Here is a 22,110-nt window from a genome sequence, read left to right on the forward strand (position 1 = left end):
CTAATTAGAATACTTAACCAAATACTTAATAGTATATATATTCACATTCACTTTTTCAAAAGTTAAATAATTTGATATATTTCCTTTATATCTCCTAAATCGTCCACCTATGTTATACTAAACTTTATTTTAACTACACTTGATACATAATGACTTTTCAAATTTTAAAAACACACTTATGTTTGGAGATAGTTTAACTACAACTAAGCTTTATTAATACGTGTGTTAGTGTTTATTTGCATGAAAATTATTATGATTGTTTATTAATTAAAAAAGTAATAAGTTCCACAAGATATACTAAAAGTAGATGGACTAAAATAGAACATTTGCAAGTATAATGACTAAAATCGAATAAATATAGAAGTAAATAGACCAAAATGGTATTTTAACCTAAAATAAATTAAAAGTTGGATAATTGAATTATTAACCACAAAACAAACTTTAGTTGAGGACACCATTTTTCTGAAAAATACAAGTATCAAACATTGTATCCCTCATCATTGGCATAAATTAAAATTAAGAGTTGAAGTATTTATTTTGATATTTTAGAAAAAACACACATTGAAAAGAAATAGAAAAAGAAAAAGAAAATGCTACTCCAATGACCAATCTTATAAACAAATATATATTATAGATAGCATACTTTAATGGTGGAGATGACAACTTGGTGACAACTTTAAGGAATTAAAAGGAAAAATAAAGAGAGAGAGAGAATTTGGTGTATTATTATTTAAATTTTGTTTTGTTGTGTTGTATCTTGGCTTTAATTATTTGTTTTGTTTTCTATATTTAAAAAAGACATTTATTAGTTTTATATGTTTTCACTTTCTCAAGAAAAATTAATTATAAATTATAAGAATATTATAACAAAATATATATTTGATAAAATATTTACACTTTGAATTTATCTTCTAGTGGTTTTGTTCTATGAAGTTTAAATAGTTCGTCAATATTTTTAAAAACATGAAAATCCGTTTGTGGCGGTATGATTAGTAAATTTATGAGTATATATATTCATCATTTTTTAATTTGATATTTATAAATTTTTAATGTTAATTAGTAAAGATGGGTGTTGGAATAGGATGAGGTCAAATTTACTATTTTTGACAAATTTTCAAAATAAAGAAACTCAAAAGATGGAAAAGATAGAAATTGTAAAACAACACTAACTGTCTATTTAAGTTTGATTATTTTTGTAGTCATAAAAAAAAGCATTTACATCCATAATTAAATTTATAATAATAACAATAATTGAAAAAGAAGAAAAAAACAGAAGGGAATATTTTTGAAAAATTAGGGTAAAAGTGTTATAAAATAATAATAGAACTTATTTGATAATAAAAAAGAAGAACAAAGCAGGAGCGTGCACTAAATTTAAAATTTATTTGAATAATTGAGGGAGTTATAGTAACGATCTGGTATGTTAAAATTTAATTTATCCGTTTAGTGTAATTGAAGTAGAAAAATATTTAAAAGGTGACTTGGCAGTGAAGCGACGAGTGTGAAGTAAACTCCCGTGGAATGGGAGATGATAATAAAGAAAGGAGGGGGGGCGTGAGACTATGTGACAGCACGTTTCATGATTAGAATGATGGAGCTTAACAAAGTTCAAACCTCTACCAAAAATTCCTCTTCCATTATTTATATTATTTATTATCAATTTTTCTATTCAGCTTTCCATTTCCAATCCAAACGACAAAGAGAGAAATGTTGGGTGCGTCGTGCGCAAATGCCGCGAGAAATTGAAACTTCCGCCTAACACATCATTGCCAGCAACCCCATTTGATCCAGAAGAGGAACCTCTGTCTTGGGTTACTCCGCGTTCTTTCAAATTCTGGAAAAATCATTTCCTTTCACCATTAGAGAAGCTCAGCTGGTTTTTCCTTCAAGAACCTCCTTACCCTTCCCTCCTATTTCTGTTTCTTAGATTCAACCTTTGTTCTTCCCTTCTCTCACGTGTATGCACGTTGTTTCGTTGAAGCAAGATAAAATAATTCGACCCCAAAAGGGGATGTTTCTGGTTTCTTGGATCATTCTTTGAATTGGGTTTTGATTTTTTGGAGGTGGGGTTGTTTGTTTTTCTTTCATGGCTTTTCTGGTGAAGGAATAAGTGCGGGTTGTTCCGTTTCTCCTTGGTTTTGGGTATAGGATTCTCCGAGTTGGGTGGATCGTTCACCGGACTCGGTATGGCCACGCCGAAGAAACCCAAAAGACTTTACCAAGTTTGGAGGGGAAGTAATGTGAGTTCTTAGCCTTTTTTGTGTTTTGTTGATGGGTTTGTTTTTAATTCATTGCTTTGTTTGTTTGTTTGTTTGATTCAACATGTGCAATTTGTGATAGTCTTTGATGTATCGGCGACGTTGTTTCTTTCTTGACAATTGATTTGTGTTGTCCTACTTCAACTCGACGACTCTGTTTATGAGCTGAGAATGTTGATGGAATGTCTAAGTTGTATGTGAGAGTGTTTCTGCCTTCTATGATGTCATGTAAACAGAATTAAGTAGTCGAATTCTTCTGTATTTCACGATCAGATACCATGTTTTTTTTTCTCTCTCTTTGGGGTTAAAAGAATTTGGTTTACGTGTCGTTGGTCAAATAGTGTAAATCAGCTGCGTATAACTTTAGAAACCATAGCTGAGTGTTTGGATATCGAAAAATATATGAGTATGATTCCTGTCTTCTGTATATTAAAGAAAATCAATCTCATACTCAATGGTCAATACTATTTGACAAAAAAATTTCACTCTTCTGGTTAGGACCGGGCCACTTGCGTTACACTTCTAGTTATTGCTTCTCATCACTTCAATACTGAAGTACTTCACCTTTTCCAAGTATTTTGTGAGTTGCGACTGAAGTCTTGAGGGTTATAATATCCCATGTTAAATTTCTAGTGATGACAATATTAATAAACGTACATCATATATGAGTTGGAGAATAATACCTGTCTGATATTTGGTTCGATGCTATGCATATGCAAGGATGACACCCACAAATCCAGAAATATTTCTGTGCATATTGCAGACTTAATCAAATTGATATGATACTTCATTTTTGATTTTGTCTTTTCAGAGATTTTTCTGTGGTGGGAGATTGATATTTGGGCCCGACGTATCATCTCTGTTTCTCTCCATATGTCTTATTGCTGTTCCTGCTGTTGCTTTCTGCATAAAGATAATTTTGAAGATTCATGACGAGAAACCTCCTGGGAACGATCGCTGGTTTCCTGTATTATTTGGTGGTCTCAGTCTCACTATTCTGGTAAGTTTTGATTTAATTGGACTTAAAATTTCCCTCAATATTTTTTTATACGGGCCACATGAACCTTGCCCTGTTATTTATTTTCTACCCACAATCATGTACTTACAGCTCCTGCCATTCCTTGTGCTCTTGATAAATTCTTATTTTATGTGTTCTATCTTCTTAATAAGGCTATCTATTTAATTGGTGTGAAAAATCCTGAAGAATGAAAGAAAGGGAACTGTAGAGATGAAACTGTGTAGAATACTTTCTTCCCGGATTATCTATAATTTGCATCAGAGTTGTCATTGTTCTTCTATGATTATTGACAACAAAATAAGAACTAAAACCGAGCAGTGCGTATCAATAACTCTTGATTTAATTGATTGAAGATTTCATAGTGGTGTAACCAAGAAACAGGGTGAAAGTTAGTGGCCATAAAAAAAGAGCTTTTTCATCTGTAGCTGGCAACCCTATAAATAAAGGGGAAAAAAGCATCTGTAGCTGGCAACAGGCATGCTTTGCTCACACACATGACTTCTCCAATTGTCCAGAGGATTCTTTTGGAGTTTACATTATTTTGTAGATCATGGTATCTCATATGCTGTATATGTTGCATCAAGAAATGAAAAGTTTGAGAATATCATTTTGGTACTAGATTCAAGTTGTGGCATGATCTTCCGTAAGGTGACAGGGAAATTTAAAATGGAACTTGGCTGGTCACGACTGAAATGTACTTTTTAACTAATTAAATTCATGCTTCAAAATCTTTTTAGTGTTTGGTTACAAAGACAAAAGTGCTTTTAAAAATTATTGTCAGTGAAGCACTCAATTAACATTTCTCTCAAAATTTCTGAAAATGCTTGTAGAAAAAGTGTTTCGCCTTTCTCTTACAGGTCAATCTACATTACCTCTCTACTATTAGCCATTTAGATGAAAGCTTGAATGCCAAATCAGTGCATTTTCATTATTCATATATCAAACAGCATTCTTGTTTGAATCAGAAAATCACATGCCAAGTAAACTATGTGCAGGATTTGATGTTTCTCTTATTGACTTCCAGTAGAGATCCTGGAATACTGCCACGAAATTCAAAGCCTCTTGAGTCAGATGAATCAGACGACGTGGCTACACCATCCATGGAATGGATCAATGGAAGAACCCCACATCTGAAAATCCCTCGGACTAAAGATGTGATAGTAAATGGTCACACAGTAAAAGTCAAGTACTGCGACACTTGTCTGTTTTATCGGCCTCCTCGTGCATCTCATTGTTCCATATGCAACAATTGTGTTCAGAGATTTGATCATCACTGTCCATGGGTTGGGCAGTGCATTGGAATCGTAAGTTCGGATGCTTAGAACAAAGTGATCCAGCTTTAGCTCAAACTTTGTTCCCATAATTCTGAGGTTTTAAAAGTGATGACAAAGAGTTTTTTTTCTTTTACTAAAAAAACCATCAATTTCATGTCTTACTAACTCCTTACGCCTTGGGCTCCATGGCAAAACAATTTTCCAATCTTAACAACTTCATTTTCTCCATTTACTAGTTTATTTTGTTTTTTATTCTTAAAAATTTATGCTTTCACAATTTTTAATTGTAAAGTTAGTTTTTATCAGTGAATTGGTGTATTTAGTTAAGTTCCTGCATTCTTATTTTTCTATTTTAAGGTATTAGGCTTATTTACTCGCTGTCCTTTTACTTTATATCCACCCTTCTATGTGCTTTGAATTTTTTATTTTCAAGTATTGGTTACTGCAACTTGGAAAACAGTTATTGAGATTTTTTTTTAAATGGAACAAGAAGCAGAGTGGTTATCAAACATGCTCTAAGTTACTTATTAATTCAGATTTTGTTTGTCACAAGACAATGCTGGCTCATATTCAGCATGTTCATCAAAATTTCCATAGAATTGTTGAAACTAGTAGGTCAAATCATGCCATTGAGAATGGGTACAAAATGTAAGGTTCGTTGATAAGATCTTATGAAATATATTGAAGAAGATATCAGAATACGTATTCTAATCTTTGCAAAAACCTCACAAAGTACTTACAGCATTTATTTCACTTTAATTGCTAATTTTTGTTGGATTCTAACTTAGATTTTCCACTGTTGTACTGTTGCAGCGTAATTATCGGTTCTTCTTCATGTTCATTACAACCTCAACTATCCTGTGTGTATATGTGCTGTCGTTTTCGTTGTCTATTCTTATTCATCAACAAGAACCTTTTTTTAAGGCTGTATCCAAAGATATTCTTTCAGATATTCTAGTAGTGTATTGCTTCATCGCCTTTTGGTTTGTTGGTGGCCTCTCCATATTCCATTCTTATCTTGTATGTACAAACCAGGTAAGCTTCTTAAGTTCTTATACTCTGCCATTTAGATTAACAATTTATGTATATTATGATCTAACTTCCTTGAATTGTATCTGTGTGTGACTGAATTTATATTTTGTAAGTTTCTGACTTGTAATTAGCTGTCCTCTTAAGGCCAAAATGGTTGAAAAAGTCTTTTCAACAAGGAAAAATTTTATTGAAAGATTTCAAGATTATCTTGTAAGAAAAACTCTTTGTTTATTTATTTATTTCTTCTATACAGGAAAAATAATATTTCATTGATGTTATGAAATATTGCAAAAGAAAGAGGGAAAGAACAGCTATTTCTCCCTTTGATAACATTTCATACTATTATGAAACTGTTTTCTATTAAAAAAACTTGCGAACAATTTTATTTCATTTTGTTTTCTAAATCACATTATAGGAAAATGTCAAATTTGTAGGAAGAAAGAAGATTAAAAAAGAAAGATCAGCTCCCCTCTTAAAGCCAAAATGGTTACATACGTCTTTTTGATAATTAGTAAACTTGTTTATTGATCATATGAAATATTAAAGGACTGCACAAGATAGTCAGCACACTCACGGATATTCTACTTGTCTGCATGATCTAATAAAGTCGTGTTCAGCTTCTATTATCACTAATTAGTTTTAACCTTTATGTCTCTTCTAATGCAGACTACCTATGAGAATTTCCGGTATCGTTATGACAAGAAGGAGAATCCATATAACAGAGGAATGGTAAAGAATCTTAGAGAAGTATTTTTCTCCAAGATACTACCTTCATCAAATAAGTTTCGAGCTGTTGTCGAGGACGATCACATGATGGTGGCTGTTACTCCTAATCTTGAAGAAGGCGTTCTTAGCTCAAAGGAGAAAATTGATTTTGAAAGGGGAACTAGATTTATGGAAGATGAGGCCTTCCCAATCCCCGAGATATTGAGGAGGTTGGAATTTGATGATGATCTGAGTGATGATTTGAAGACTGTAGAAGGAGAAAGACCTCATGTTGATCCACTATTTCCTCTGGACCAAGAAGTAGAGGAATTTGCAAAACGTGCCAGTGATCGAATACTTGACCCTCAGCTAGTATTATCTATGGAAGATAGTGATGCAGTAGCTGTAGAAAATTTCACCCTTAATGGGGTGAACGCAGATGAGACCAAGGATGCACACGACTCATCTCAAGTTAAAGCTTCAAAGTTTTAGGTGCAAGGTAATCGTCTCCCACTGTCTATTTATTTATTTACAATCCTTTTTTAGCTCAACAACATTTGGGTGGGAGGATTTGATCTTCTGATCTCTTGGTCGCATGTATCTTAACTAGTTGAGTTGTGTTTAGGTTGGTTGGATGTTTCTCTTGGTCTACTGTAGAAATACAAGATGTAGTCATATACATGATAAATGTATTGTTGGGAGCTCCACTGTCTTCATTATGTTCATAGCCTATTCCCTATCTCGTTGATCCTCCGCAAGGTTGGAGGTCAACTTCAGGAGGTTATGAGAGTTTTCATTTGAATTAGTAAGGTTTCACTTTCAGTTAGGAGCTTGAACGTACAACTTACGAGTATGTCTCAAAACATCACTAATGAGAATAGGAGGAGTGGTTGCTTATAAGGATATTTTTGGGAGTGAATCTAGAATAGCTGTTTTAAGCCAATTTCTTTTTTCCTATAAAAAGTAGGTAGTTTAAGCCAAATTGATTCATTTATAATTACCTTTGTAGAGAGTGTTTAATACTAGAGTAATTTAATTTTTGGTTCAACATTTTAAAAGGTGGTTTTTGTATGGTTAAAAGTGTTTCTGAGTGGTTAATGTTTGTTTTTATATGTGGTTTTAGAATCAGGGTTACCAAAGAGGACATTACATATGGAAATAAGAAAATTGGAGAGGTATTGATGGAAATTTAAGACAAAAAGAGTTGCAGATAAATAATAAACATTTTAGGAAGAAACAAGTTAGAGATGGAGAGGAACAACAACTTTTAGGAAGGGAAAGGAAATTAAACGGTGATAAAAAATTTAGAGAGGTAAGTTTCTTTTTGAAGAAAATAAGTTAGAGAAGGTAAAAATTTAGGTAGAGAAGAAAGTGAAAAGAGAGAAGTACAAATTATGTTCAGTTTCAAGCTTCTCCATGTTTGATCTGAGATGATTTTGTTTCTCCTACTTAGTCATTTTCTTTTCTTCATATTCGTTATGGTATTAGATATGAAGCTAAAGCTCCTGTACTGAACACATACGCTGCGTCTTCGTTTTCAGTAATTACCCTACTCGTGCTTACATCATAACTTTCGGCACGTTTGGCCCACAAAGCAGAAGTTCTTTGTTTGGCCCCAGGAGTTCTTAAATTTATCGTGGGCCAACTAAAAAACATCAAATGACTTGTTTACTCGTGAGCTCACAATGAAACAACTGTTCAGATTTCACAACTTCACTTCTTGCCCAAACGTTCCCTTATGTAATCAAATAGGTCTTACAACTCCTAACAACCAAGCTCACACACTCTAGACTTGACTCTCCCTCTTTAACCTCACTTCCCATGATAAACGTTAATAACTTTCTTGATATCGATTTTACTTGTTTCTCTTGTCATTTTCTTTATATATGTTTGTATACTAGCATTACTTTATACTTTTAATTCTTCCATCATTCGTCTCTCCTCATTGATATGTAACTGATTTTTCATTTAGTCTCTTGTTCAGTTATCTTCCCAAGTTTGAATCAACTTCAACCAGTTATACATTTGCACAAGAATATTGTTTGAACATTTTCTAAAGGCCTTTCATTTCATCTATGAGTCTCTGTGTCCTACTCATTAAACTTTTGTCAAAAAATTATGTGGTGCAACAGATTACATTTCTATGGAGGCAGGGGAGAAGCAGCAATGCATCTACAAAATGCTTGCTGTTTTCATCAGAAGCAGTGAAAAATGACTTAAGAAAGATTGTGTTGTACATTAGATAACCACAGGTGTAGAGGTTTATTGAAATGTTGTTGATGATGAAGAAGCACATGATCAAAAGCTTTATTATTATGTGGTGGATGAGGAATTTTCTGTTCCTAAAGTGTTGGTTGCTTTGCGTTTTCATGTATCTAAGGTGCTTTGAATAAAGCTCAAATTTCACATGCCAAAATTAGTTTTCTTGAGACATTGATTCATTTGTTCTGCATTTTTCTTCTTCTTTTCTTTACATCTTTTTCTTGTTATCTAAATATGTTTGGTTCTATAAGAAACCTTTGATGTAAGGAAAGAAAATTGGTTGATTGTTTAACTTGTTGGTCTTCTTTGCTAATCTTTCTCTCATAGCATGTCAAGAAAATCTCTTTATATCTTTTTGCTAAATGGTATTTTAGGAGAGGAAAATTCATCTAAAGTACTTTTGGAGGATTTCCCCCCTTTCATTTTGGAAAAATGGGACTAGAAATAATAAATTAATTCTTTTTTCTATACCAACAAGAAATATATATATATATAATAAATAAATAACTTAAAATTGGAAATACCAATTTGTAATATTTGCTGATAATAATTTTTAGTTCTAAAAATCATTACTCAACTTCTAAAAAAAACTTTTTAAAATAGTTATAGAATAATGGCGAAAAATGATGAGATTATTGAAAATATTCATTAATATAGTATAATAATGTTCATGCTTATCAATATTTATCACTAATACATCATGATATTTTGTTATATTTATAAATATTTTAGCTTGTTTTACTATATTCGAAAACAATTCAATATTATATTTAAATTTCAATATTTGTTGTTTAATTGTCACGATGGTATGTATATTTGTATTGAACTATAAATTTAAATTTTATAGATGAATAATTTGATATGTAATTATTTTCCTATGTTAACGAAAATAAGAAACTTGTATAATTCCTCTTTAAATATAAAATTGTTCATGAGAAATTAATCATATAACATATACTAAAAAATGTAACCATGTAATTAAAATTTCCGTAGTAGTTTATAAAATTGTTAAACTATGCCGGAGTTGACATATTATAAGCAAACTCAATATAAAGTTTGATATGACTTTCACAAATTGTTAAACTATGTTAAAATTCTGATTTTATTTTTACGATTAGTAAAGTGAAAATTTAAACATTTAATCTTGAAAAAGAAGGAATATATGCTAACTATGCCCACTTTTTATTGTTCTAAATTTGATTTGACTTAGTTTTATCTACCCAACTTGGGAAATGAATATATTGTTAACTTAGTTTGGACTGTTCTTTTTACAAATATAGAGAGTAAATTAAGAAAAATTAAAGACTAAAATAGGAATGCTTACAAAATTAAGGAAAAGTCACAGTTGAACTAAAGAAAAAACCAAATGTTAAGGATAAATGTTTAAACTGTATTAGAAAAATTACTATAAATTAATTATTGTAAAGGATAAAATTTGTCAAAGTATTAGTCTAATATAGTAAATTTTATATTCGATTAACCATAGAATTGATATTTTGTTCGTGATAAATTTAAAATTTTAGAATATTTTGATTGATTTTGTCATATTTACAAAATTAGATAGGGTTAATTACAAAATTTAGCAGAAAAAATTGTAGGTTTAATTTAAACTTAACATAACATGAGTGAGGAAGGAAGATAACTAAATGAATATAAAAGATGTATAGAATTGATTATAAAAAATCTCAACTTAAAAATTAGATGAGATTTAGGGGTAAAAGTGAAAATTTCCAAAAATGATTGAACAATGTATTATTGTATGATTACTATGAGAGGCAATGAGTTGCAGTTGGGATGAAGAAATGGAAAAGGAAAACTTTCCTTATCTTCCATGAACACTCAATTCCAAACGAGGAGCTCTTACTCCAAGTTGATCCTAAGTGGGGTCACAGTTTTTCGCCATTACCAATGTGGAAATGGACGTGGCTTTGAAGCAAGAGCGAAAAAATAAAAGGTGAATATTTGGATAGGATTTTTGACAACCATCATTGTCATCAATGATCAACAACAAACATTCATCATTTTTATCGTCGTTTCTTTAAGCAAAAGTTGGGGTAAAACAAATGCCAAAACCTCTGTCCACTGATACACAAACCCTTCTTTCTTCCTACGAATTACAGTCGCGTCTTGTGTTTTACAAGGTCAATGGATGGAGTTGGGGACGTAATGGAGCGGGACCCATTGAAGCAAATCTTGAATCGAGTGATGGGCTCTACTTTTACTCAACACCCAGATGGTTTTTTCCCTCTCTCTCTCGAAATTTTTACGTGAAAGCAAGGAAAACAGGATAGTCTCTCGCTTGGGGTGTTCTTTGCGCTTTATAAGGAGCTTCACGGAGAAATTCCAGGACTACTCCAACTCGGGCTTGCGAGTTTGAACTCATCGTGTGACTTGAATTTCATCTACTTTTGATAAATTCCAGTAGGTTCATGGATCAACACAATTTTCTTCTGTTTCTTGTTGACTATAAGTTTGATCTTGTTGAGAATCTAGTTTTCTTGTAAATTGGGTTTTACGTTTTTCCTAAAATGATTCTTATCTGATTTCATTTTTATCAAATGTCATTAGTTAATCGCTTGATTGTTGTTGTGATGTTGGCTGCTACATGTCTATTGTTCTGGTTTGTTAGCGTTTTCTTTTTACCAAATTAGATGTTATAATTTATCAGTTTTTGCACCATGTGGTTACTGTCATTACTATTGCTCCTACTACATTGTTGTTATGGCAACGTGTTTGTATAACTATGGATGGAGTACCAAACTGTTTATTTTGTTGTTCCTGTATTGATTTTGTCCCTTTTTTTAACCCTTCACTGTTTAATTGTTCTGTATATTAGGGGTTTTCATTTACCTTTTTGGGTTTGATATCGTTGGATGCAGTGATTGTAATGGGCTCTCGTAAAGTTTCATACTATCTTCTTCTGCTATGCTTTGGTATTGTGGTTGTATCTGTTAGTACATTCTTTGCCATTGGAGATGACACTGTCCAGCCCGTTCGACTCAATGTCAATGCTTCAGATGCAACACGGCAGATTCCTGAAACACTTTTTGGAATTTTTTTTGAGGTTGGTTTTGTAAAATGTGTGTGTGTGTTTTTTTTTTCTTTTTCAATGTTTCTTTCAGTTGCATTTTCTTTTTCTGAATGTCAACTTCTTTCTTCTGAAGTTAGTTCAATATGATTCACGATTGTCTTTCATGTTTGTACACGCCTTTTATCGAGAATCCAAAGCTTGTCTTCAAAATTACCTGTATATGCTTATGTATCAACTTGCCTGTGAGCAATAGTTATTCAGATGCAAAAAGTTTTGAATGTGTTGAAAGGTCATGTATCGTTGAAATTATAAAATATTTCTAGCTTACTATGGGAAATAATATTTCTAGCTCAATGTTAATAGCTTCTTAGTTAACCATCATGGTTTGACCTAGTAGTAAAAAGGGAGACATAGTCTCAATAACAAACTAAGTGTTCATGGACCATGGTGGCCACCTATGACCTACCCAAGAATTAACTTCTTATGAGTTTCCTTGACACCCAAGTGTTGTAGGGTCAGACAAGTGTCCCGCGTAAGCGGGCTCGGACACTCACGGATATAAAAAAAAAAACAGCTTCTTAGTTTAGTTAATCAGAAATTTCTCTTTTGTAGCTTACAGTAGTTATTTTACTAATTACTGTTTTCAAAATTTTGTATATGAGGTCAATACTATTTTGTTGGAGCATTTGATAATCCCAACGAAGTGACGTGGAAATAAGATTAAGAATTTGCGTTTACATTCCTGTTCTTTGATGTCATGTTATCGTTCTGTGAGCTTTCTAATGCTGTCTTTAATGTATAGTGACATCAATGGTTGTAAGGACAAGCTTTGTTGGGTGCACACATACTAAGTTATTTTTTCACTAAGCTACTTTGCAGCATTTTACAATTTGGAGCTTGTTCTTGGGATATTGAGGACTGTTTTATTAATTTGATTTTTGAGAAAAATATCAAGGCCTTTGTTTTGCCCACTTTCCGATGTAATTTTTGGATATAATTCTTTCATTTTATTCAATGAATAGTCTTGTTATTGTCAAAAAGAAAAGCAGGATGAGCTTCTTTTCATGTTTTCTTTTACAGGAAATTAATCATGCAGGGGCTGGTGGAATTTGGGCAGAACTTGTGAGCAACAGAGGTCAGCTCTGATAATCCAATCCTATTTTTCTTTGTTTATGAAAATAGCTTAAAGAAGATGATAGGTGATGAATTCATACATTGAAATCCCATTTGTATATGTTATGGTTCTGATGAATGAAGGGCTTGTAGTGTTTCTCGAGATCTTACATATGTAGTTCGTTTCAACAGAAATTTGTTTACTAAATGAGCCAATTCATTCATTCATTTTCTGTTTTGGAAGCACCTCATGTTTACTTAGGTGCAACCATGGAGGTTGTATTTGTGTTTTCAATTAAAATAAAAGCAAAAACATGCTGATGATATAATCTTCACGATCCTTTTATCCACAGGATTTGAAGCTGGGGGTCCAAATACTCCATCAAATATTAGTCCTTGGTCAATCATAGGAGATGAGTCAACTATAAGTGTATCAACAGATCGTTCATCCTGCTTTGATCGGAATAAGGTGGCTCTTCGTATGGATGTTCTGTGTGACAATGGAGGTACCAACAGCTGTCCAACTGGAGGAGTTGGTATCTACAACCCTGGATTCTGGGGCATGGTATATCCCCTGAGGAGGAATCTCTTAGCCACACTTCTATTCTGTGGAATTTTCTGGACCCTTTCATCTTAATAGGGAGGTCCCCCTTCTAAACTCTAAAATTTTAGATTTGGTTTCCTGATTTTTTTTTCATTATTTTTCTCTCTTCAGAATATTGAACAAGGGAAGGCATACAAAGTGACTCTTTTTGTTCGATCCCTTGGAAAAATTGATTTGTCCGTTTCACTCACAGATTCAAGTGGGCTGAAAAAGTTGGCAACAACATCCATAATGTGAGCTTATCTGAAAGTTTCAAAAGCATTCTTTGGTGGAATGGAAAATCAATGTAAATTACTTGTGTTTGTAGATCTGGTGACGTGTCAAACTGGACAAAGATGGAGGTTTTATTGAATGCCACAGAAACTAATCACAATTCACGTCTTCAGTTGACAACGTTGAAAAAAGGTGTAATATGGTTTGACCAAGTCTCCGCCATGCCTGTAGAAACATATAAGGTATATGATAGCCGTTAGCTAAATATGTAATGTGTTCGCAACGAGTAAATACAAATGTATGGTAACTTAGAATTAAAATTTTTAGTTAAATAGTAGACGTCAGCAATTATTTTACTGTTTTCAGACTATGATATTTATTCTTGTTTTCTATTTAAAAAGTTGGGAATTTAGAACTACAATGTTCAAGTTGATGGGACTTCATGATTTTGAGGTTTTGGGTCGGCATTCTGCTTATGGTGCTAGGCAATGCATAAATATTTGTATCTTTTGAAGATGAGATGAGCATGACTACGCTACTACCCCATTGTATAACTCATGCAAATCATTCTGCATGATTCAAAATGGTTCATATGCTTACAAAAGATTTAAAATGGTTCACGTGCATTACTCTTCTATTATGTTAGCTGAGTGGCTATACTTTCTTGTTAAGCATAAATCATGTATTTCACTTTCCATACTGTTGTAACCATTGTCATTATGCAGGGTCATGGTTTCCGAAATGATCTAGTCCAAATGATGGCTGATTTGGAACCACGATTTATTAGATTTCCAGGTAATTGTTTATTTCATTAGTTCTCTCCTGATAAGTTGGGAGAGAAGTAGTGTACAAATAAGTATATTCTGGCTTGGGAAGAGGGTATCTTATCTTTCCTCTCTTTCGTAATTTCTTCTTGTTAATAAGAATTTGAATCACATCCAACGCATCCTCTTAGATATCCATGGAATCTCCTTTAATTTAGTCTAAAGAAAGGAGGAAAAACTTGGCCACAGAGCTTAACTTAATCTGCTGCTGCAGCTCCCGTTCATGTATTGCTCCGGCACCTACAGATTGGTAACTTATGCCCAAACCTCCACCTCATTTTTAGTCTGGAGTTCCGTGAAAAATTGACGAATATTTCCTCCACTTGTTCATACTCCACCTAGAAAATTTTATTTTTGCTGTTTTCTAAAGTTTTGAGCTACTTATGTACGTAAAAAAAAGTTTTGAGCTACTGTGGTAGTGAATTTATGGAGAACAGAAATAGGTGAACATGCTGGACCGAACAGTTGGATTGAGTTCAGCTCTTCTCTGAAAATTACTATCTTCCACTTTCGAAGTCTCATTTTAACTTCTCTAATAATTGAATCCAGAGAAGTACAATCTTAATAGTGTATCCAAACAGAAGACCAATGACCAGGTTATAGAATTTTTTGGTATCTGAGAAATATTCCATCACCCACTACCCCCTCTTTCTTTTGAACTTCATATGGTTCATTAACTACGAGAACCACATCAAGCTTCAGTGAATAATGCCCCTTGATTAAAAGAGAAGGTATGTGACCAGAGAAATTTTACTCTGTTGACCTGGGCCTTTGCGACAATGTTATTGTGGGGTTACACTTTCCAGTTCCTTAATCCAAAAAGGTCACTCTTTATGATTGAGTGTTGCAAATTCAGAGAAGGACGCAAATCACAGAAAATAGCATTGAATCCTTTACTTGATTGATTCTGAATTTTCTGAAATTACCCATAACTAGTCTGCTTTTATAACTTTAATATTCTTTGAAAAGCAATCCGGTGTGGCCTAATAATAAGGTTAATTAAAGTAATTCCTTGATTGATCCTCTTTTACTGTCCTTTATAATTTTGGGTTTTAATTAGCTCTCTAATAACCCATAAATAGGGGGCCCTTTCATATTTTTCACCACCTTTCATTCTAATAAAAAATTTAGAGTTTGACACTGGGAGATTTCTCCTTAGTTACTCATATGCTACACCAGAATTGAAACTTGGGGTCTTTTACGGAAAAAAAAGAAGAATTGAAACTTGGAGAATTTCCCGTTCAAGAATAGCTTGGTACTCTCATCCTCCTCAATAGTTGCTAGAGCTAAATACATTTTTGTGGGATATACTAATTTTTTTATATTTTGCTCAAATCTTATCTGGCTGTTGTTACTGTTTGAATTATAAGAATTTGTGGTACAAATTTCTGATTTAGTCTTTATGTAAGATCCATTATTCTTTCTGGTTTGAGTGTTGGACTTGTTTTATTGTGCACTTTAGAGAGCATGCATCAATCATGATCATTCACGCATGTTTATAAACACATCGATACTTGCCTGGATTAAACAGCGATTCTTTATGATGTTCTCAAAATTTGTGGTAACTGATAGGCAATCCTCTTTTTCTTAATTATATAAATGTAGGTGGATGCTTTGTTGAAGGTGAATGGTTAAGAAATGCATTTCGTTGGAAAGAAACCATTGGACCATGGGAACAGAGACCTGGACACTTTGGTGATGTTTGGATGTACTGGACTGATGATGGACTTGGCTATTTTGAATTTCTCCAAGTGAGTGTCGTACTTACTTTTCTTGGAGTGAGAATTTTATAATTTTTTGGATCTTAACACACTCAACAAGGGATCCTGTGAATATACTTTTCTTTAAGACAAAAAAAACACTAGGATATAGCACAGTATGAAAGATTAGTGCAACAAAAGGCAATCGCCGTAAGATATCTTCCAATAAATACAAAATAAGGAAACAGGGAGAAAACAAGAAAAATTGGAAAATGAATGACAGCAAAAATCCATAGGATTTATGCTATTCCAATAGAGGGAGATGGTTGTTTTAATGATTGATGGGAATCATCTAATGTTGCCTTTTAATTTTACCTCATAATTGATATTATACTTCAAAATTGTGGATAAAACGTCTATTATTTTCATTTTATTATAGATACTCCTCTTCTAGATTGGTTGTATATTTAATTATTTCTCATGCTTACCTTTGCAGCTGGCAGAAGATCTTGGTGCTGCGCCAGTTTGGGTGTTCAATAATGGTAATCCATGATGTTTATCTTGCTTTCATTCTGTCTCTTTTTATTTATTTATTTTCTTCTGCTCATCATCTAATTGAATTTTCTTAGGAATCAGCCACCAAGATCAGGTAGATACATCCGATATCTCACCATTTGTACAGGTATGCTTACAATCATTTTATTTTCTGCTGAACTATGACCCCCCACTTTAACGATTTTAGGACCTGGGGTTCTACTCCGTGAGGGAGTAGTCTTGTGTTTAAACCATTGCTAAAAAAAATTGAAAAACCATAATTTCACGGTGCACATTGAAGATCTACAATGGGCATGAAAGTCTGAAGAGAAGGAACTAAATAAAAAATAGCCCAACAGGAGTTGGGCCAAACCACGAAAACAACACCAAACGCTTTACAGCCAAAAGAAAGGCTTCAAGTGTTAAGAACAAAAAACAAGCTATAATTACAACAACCCATTTACTCCAACAACCGAAGGGAAGTATTGAATCTAGCTGTGGACCAGATGGTAACATTTTGGTTGAGCAATGCCTTACAGGTGTAAGGGACCTTAACTTATAACTATTGTAAATTTGTAAGAGTGTTCCCCTGTATAGATGAAAGAAGAATTAATTGTAGATATTGAGATCAAGACGCAATAATTGCAATTTTCAACCATTAGGGATCTTGAAAAGGGGTCCAGATAAACATATTAGTAAGCTCATCAATGGTTAGTGATTGATCTTGTGTTTTCCCCTACTTCTAAAATGGAATGGAGCATTCTCTGGGATTGATGTCAGGCTAATAATTTGATTGGATTGTTGATTACTTTTGCCAAAAAAATATGCTGTGTGTGATTTTTATTGTATTCCATGTAGATAAATTTTCAATATTAACATTATTGGCAGCGTCTATCATGCCAAATCTTTAAATCTGAGCCATACTAACAAAAGCCTAATATTATTGTTTTTCAAGTCGTATTCATCTAACCCCAATGTAACGATTTCAGGAAGCCCTTGACAGTATTGAGTTTGCAAGAGGAGATTCTAGTTCTACTTGGGGCTCCATCCGGGCTTCAATGGGACATCCAGAACCTTTTGACTTAAAGTACATTGCCCTGGGGAATGAGGACTGTGGCAAAAAGAACTACAGAGGTTTCTCAATCTTTTAAGAAGATTTTTTCTGTTATTTTCTTCATGTTTTCTATATGGTTCTGAACTTCTAGCATTATTTAACTAAGCAGAGTATAGAGCAAAATTGTCAGTGCATAGACCTTTATTGGTTAACGGGCTTGATTCAGATTATTTAGTGGAAAAACTTTTGTAAAATTCAGTCACATTTTGAGTTAATCTGTTCTTTTAGCAAATATGTAGAACATTTTACCTTTCTTTCTGTCGTAATAATTTAAACAAGAAAAAGAATTGAACCCTTGTTGACTATGCTTATATTCTTGGGGGTGGGGACTATGATAGGGATTAAGTGATGTTTATTCAAAGGTTTTACATTTTCTCCACTCTTTCTCTATATATATTTTTAAAAAACTTTTATTTTGGCAGGAAATTATATCAAGATCTACAATGCTATAAAACGTGTCTATCCTGACATAGAAATTATTTCTAACTGTGATGGGTCTTCCGTGAAGTTGGATCACCCAGCTGATTACTATGACTTTCATGTAAGTTTTCTTAAGCATCACCTTTTTTTTTTCTTCAAATGGAACAATGAATATTTTTTATGATTTCAGATTGTTTGAATAAGATTTATTATTATTATCTATCTATTTTTGCCGCACTACATTTAAAAATTAATTTCATACTAATTTGTCTTTTGATTAGATATATACCTCCGCCAACCAAATGTTTTCAATGGCTCATAAGTTTGATAAAACATCCCGTAGTGGTCCCAAGGTATTGTTCATACCTCTCTACTTCCTCCACTCTATTCCTCTCTTTCTTTTGTCTCTAAATATAAAATCAAATACAAACCAACTTCTGCGGTAACTTGCAGGCTTTTGTGAGCGAGTATGCTGTGACAGGATCAGATGCTGGCACAGGCAGTCTCCTCGCGGCCATCGCTGAAGCTGCATTTCTCATTGGCCTAGAGAAGAACAGGTTTTTAATATTGAAAACAATCATAACGTTGAGAATTTTTTGCTAATTTGATGGATTTTGTGTAATTTCTATATTATCGAATAATTCAGTGTACACAATGATCTTTTATATAGGGAATATATAGACCTCAAAGAAACCACTAAAGGAAAATTCATAAATCGAAAGTATAAAAAAGGGAAAATACTAATGGAAAATACTAATAATCCATAAACCCTAATTTTCCTTTAAACTGATGATATTCTTATGTTGAGTATAATGGTGTCAATCGTAGGGTTTAAAAGTCTTTTGCCTTGTAAGTATAATCCATTTGGTACATCAGAACAAAAGATTGTTAAGTAAAATGTTTATTAGTTATTTACTTTGAAGTTTTCAATGTCATCTGCTTCATTGGGATGGGGGACAACAATCATATCCTAGCAACCCATTCATAAGTAAATTGCAGTTTATGTATTTTTTGTCAGCCTCGAGAATTAATGCTTGGTCTGTAACTTGGGAATTTTTTAATCGTTATGTACATGTACCAAGTACCGTTACTGTTTGATTCTCACATAAGGAAATTCTGAGAATGGGAACTCTTGTTGGTTCCTACAATATTTTGCAAAAAGTGAATGGCTAAGTAAATAAAGGACAAAACATTGAGAACTGTTTGAGATTTGTTTCTTTTTCTCTAATTTTTTTTGCAGTGACATAGTTTCAATGGCAAGCTATGCACCACTTTTCGTGAATACTAATGACAGAAGGTATCATTTTCTCTTGTTTTATCATCTCTGTCACGTACTAGAATGACTGATTGATACACTAAAATGTAAAACCTTCTTTCATAAAGGTGGAATCCAGATGCTATTGTCTTCAACTCGTCGCACTTTTACGGAACGCCTAGCTATTGGGTGCAACGTTTCTTCACTGTGTCAAGTGGAGCAACTCTTCTTGATACGGCACTGGATGCTAATTCTGCTTCTTCCCTAATCGCTTCTGCCATTATATGGAAAAATGCTGAAGATGACAATTACTATCTTAGAATAAAGGTACCTATTTATATTCATATATGTTTTCACTTATTCATTGTCATTAAAAAAAGGATGAACTTCTCCTTGAATCTGGGGATATGTGTCTTGAGCATTACTTTATTCTGAACGTTTCATTTTCTGCATGTCCCTTTACCTTCATGGCACACTAAACATCAATCTTTTGCAGATTGTTAACTTTGGAAGCAAACAAGTGAGTCTCAAGATATCTGTAAATGGTTTGAATGCATACTCCATTCGGAAAACCGGGTCATCTCAGACTGTACTTACATCTGTTAATTTGATGGATGAAAATTCCTTGAATAACCCAAAGAAGGTAACTCAAACACCCCCTTGATCTTGAAATTTATTTCTGGACATGTATAGAAGAAACAGTACTAAACTTGGCATTTTCATATTACACATTTTAGAAAGAAACATAAAACGTTGCAAGAGACTTTTGGTTCCATGATAAGACACTAATTTACTCTAAAGTTTAAACTGGATGCATCCTATAACACCAAGATAGCTTTAACTACATTCTTTAAGTGAAACTCGTGGCCTCATGCTTTAACCTCTGACTTTTTATGATGGCAGGTGTTTCCCGTCGAAGTTCCACTTAACTCTGCCGGCAAAAACATGGACGCGGTAGCCCCCCCACATTCTGTAACTTCAATTGACTTGTTAATGGAATCTAGCAGTATTAGGATGCCTGGAAGCCATCATTCCTCAGCATCTGCTATCTGAAATGGGATATGAAGCTGATAAGCAACACAGTGAATGCATATAATATATGTCTGGCAATCTTTCAACATTTGATAGGTTGAGAGGTATATGTTACTTTCCATACCGTTTGCTTCCAAGTGAAATAAACATATAATACCTCCCAACGTACAGCTCCTGGGAGGATCGTTCTCGTTGATATCACTTGTAAATAAACACACTAATTGCATAATGGAATGGTTTACATCGTTTGATATTTGATTTAGCCTTCTTCTTTTATAGTGTTGTTGGGGCGGTTTGTAAGTTAACCATTGTTCTTGCTAGTAATGAACGAATGGTACAAGAGTATAAGTCAGCTTGGGGCACAATAGACTGTAAAACCGTGTTTTGACCAATCGAACCACTGGTGGTCAATCGAAGACGAGGTAAGGTTCGATTTGAGAAAAATCCAAATTGACATTTTTTTAAAAGAAAAAGAATAAAAGCAACCAAAATTGACCGACGATCGATTTATAGTCCTCAATGATTGAAATTTGAACAATTACTAAACCAATCATAGTTGATTTGATGATGATCAATTACTAAACCAATCATAATTGATTTGATGGTGATTTAGTCGAAAATTGACTATGACTAAATGTAGCATGCACGATATAAGAACTTTATCATCAACCTTTATGTTCATTGTACCAATGGTCAAGGAGAATTAATTGAACTTAATCAAGTTCATGATAAATTATTTTTTTAGTCACAGTTTGAATGTATAATTCTTACACTCATTTACTTGTGATGGCCAACCTATTGCCACTTTGGAGGTTAGGTAATGTTCACTTGTTTTGATTTAAAAACAAAAGTTAGGAAGTTCTGGCTAAATATATGTTTTAGCCCTCAACGTCTACCTTTCTTGTTCTTATCAATTTTGTTAGTGTGTCCAAATTAGTTTGTGATGGCTTACCTGACAAAATACTTCACGAATCAATAAAGGTTTAGAAAAAGAATAGTAGACGAATTTTCCATACACGACATGAATGGTGGGTGGTTGTTGAAAAAATGAGCTATACATACAAACAAGACAACATCCAAAACTGGCACCAAAAGATAATGGTTGATAGATATTGTGTAGTGGTATTGTTATTAATCCTACATTTCACTTGCTGTTTCGATTTGATGTAACAACTACTCAACTATCCCTTGGCCTTAATTATATCTCATCTCATCTTGTTTTTCTATGACACCTACTTTAGTGAATTATTGAACTATTCAATTGATTGACTTTTAAAGTTCAAATTCTATCAAATTTATCTTATTTTGGATGATTCTTCAAATCATTATTTGGTCATTATTTGTTTAACAAATGGATAACATAACTTCAAATAATTTAGAAAACATAAATTGATTGATTGGCACATGTATTGGATAGTCAAATATTAAGTTTGAGAATATGTATAGATACACATTTCAATATTGGAATTGAAATAAGCATTTAGAAATTAAAGAACCTAAGTTCCTCACATCCTATATATCCCATTTAATACATCCTTGAACGTTTTTTTATAAAAAAAAACAACAAATCTAAACTTTTAACATTTTTTATGTATAAAAAAAATCAACAAATGCATTATACATAAAATTGAATTTTGACTGATTAATGAAATTCTAATTTTTTTTTTTTTGTCATGTCAAATATGCCGACAACCTGTTAAACACAATTAAAAGTTCAAAAA

The 22,110-nt window shown here is 33.0% G+C and overlaps 2 protein-coding genes across 2 annotated transcripts; both read left to right on the forward strand.

Annotated features, from left to right (window-relative positions):
- Positions 1–1,611: 1,611 nt before the first annotated feature.
- On the forward strand, positions 1,612–8,841 carry LOC101214620 (probable protein S-acyltransferase 4). Its single transcript, XM_004136572.3, has 6 exons — positions 1,612–2,240; positions 3,070–3,258; positions 4,272–4,580; positions 5,364–5,585; positions 6,249–6,786; positions 8,420–8,841. The coding sequence occupies exons 1-5, from the start codon at positions 2,187–2,189 to the stop codon at positions 6,777–6,779; spliced, it is 1,305 nt and encodes a 434-aa protein (XP_004136620.1). The 5' UTR covers positions 1,612–2,186; the 3' UTR covers positions 6,780–6,786; positions 8,420–8,841.
- A 1,554-nt stretch (positions 8,842–10,395) lies between these two features.
- LOC101214861 (alpha-L-arabinofuranosidase 1) lies at positions 10,396–20,651 on the forward strand. Its single transcript, XM_011653857.2, has 18 exons — positions 10,396–10,970; positions 11,429–11,613; positions 12,661–12,715; positions 13,047–13,258; positions 13,409–13,530; positions 13,605–13,752; positions 14,236–14,305; positions 15,940–16,085; positions 16,531–16,576; positions 16,664–16,716; positions 17,558–17,702; positions 18,105–18,223; positions 18,384–18,455; positions 18,556–18,659; positions 19,343–19,399; positions 19,486–19,684; positions 19,854–20,000; positions 20,261–20,651. Coding segments are annotated over exons 1-18 (2,031 nt in total). The 5' UTR covers positions 10,396–10,969; the 3' UTR covers positions 20,411–20,651.
- Positions 20,652–22,110: the final 1,459 nt, after the last annotated feature.

This window comes from Cucumis sativus, chromosome 3 (genome assembly GCF_000004075.3).
Source record: "Cucumis sativus cultivar 9930 chromosome 3, Cucumber_9930_V3, whole genome shotgun sequence".
Lineage (NCBI taxonomy): Eukaryota > Viridiplantae > Streptophyta > Magnoliopsida > Cucurbitales > Cucurbitaceae > Cucumis > Cucumis sativus.

Coding starts and splice junctions, on each gene's coding strand:
- LOC101214861 (XM_011653857.2), top strand. Junction 18,224..18,383: donor CTGATTACTATGACTTTCAT/GTAAGTTTTCTT, acceptor TCTTTTGATTAG/ATATATACCTCCGCCAACCA. Junction 19,685..19,853: donor ATTACTATCTTAGAATAAAG/GTACCTATTTAT, acceptor AATCTTTTGCAG/ATTGTTAACTTTGGAAGCAA.
- LOC101214620 (XM_004136572.3), top strand. CDS start 2,187: ATGGCCACGCCGAAGAAACCCAAAAGACTTTACCAAGTTTGGAGGGGA. Junction 2,241..3,069: donor AAGTTTGGAGGGGAAGTAAT/GTGAGTTCTTAG, acceptor TTGTCTTTTCAG/AGATTTTTCTGTGGTGGGAG. Junction 5,586..6,248: donor ATCTTGTATGTACAAACCAG/GTAAGCTTCTTA, acceptor CTTCTAATGCAG/ACTACCTATGAGAATTTCCG.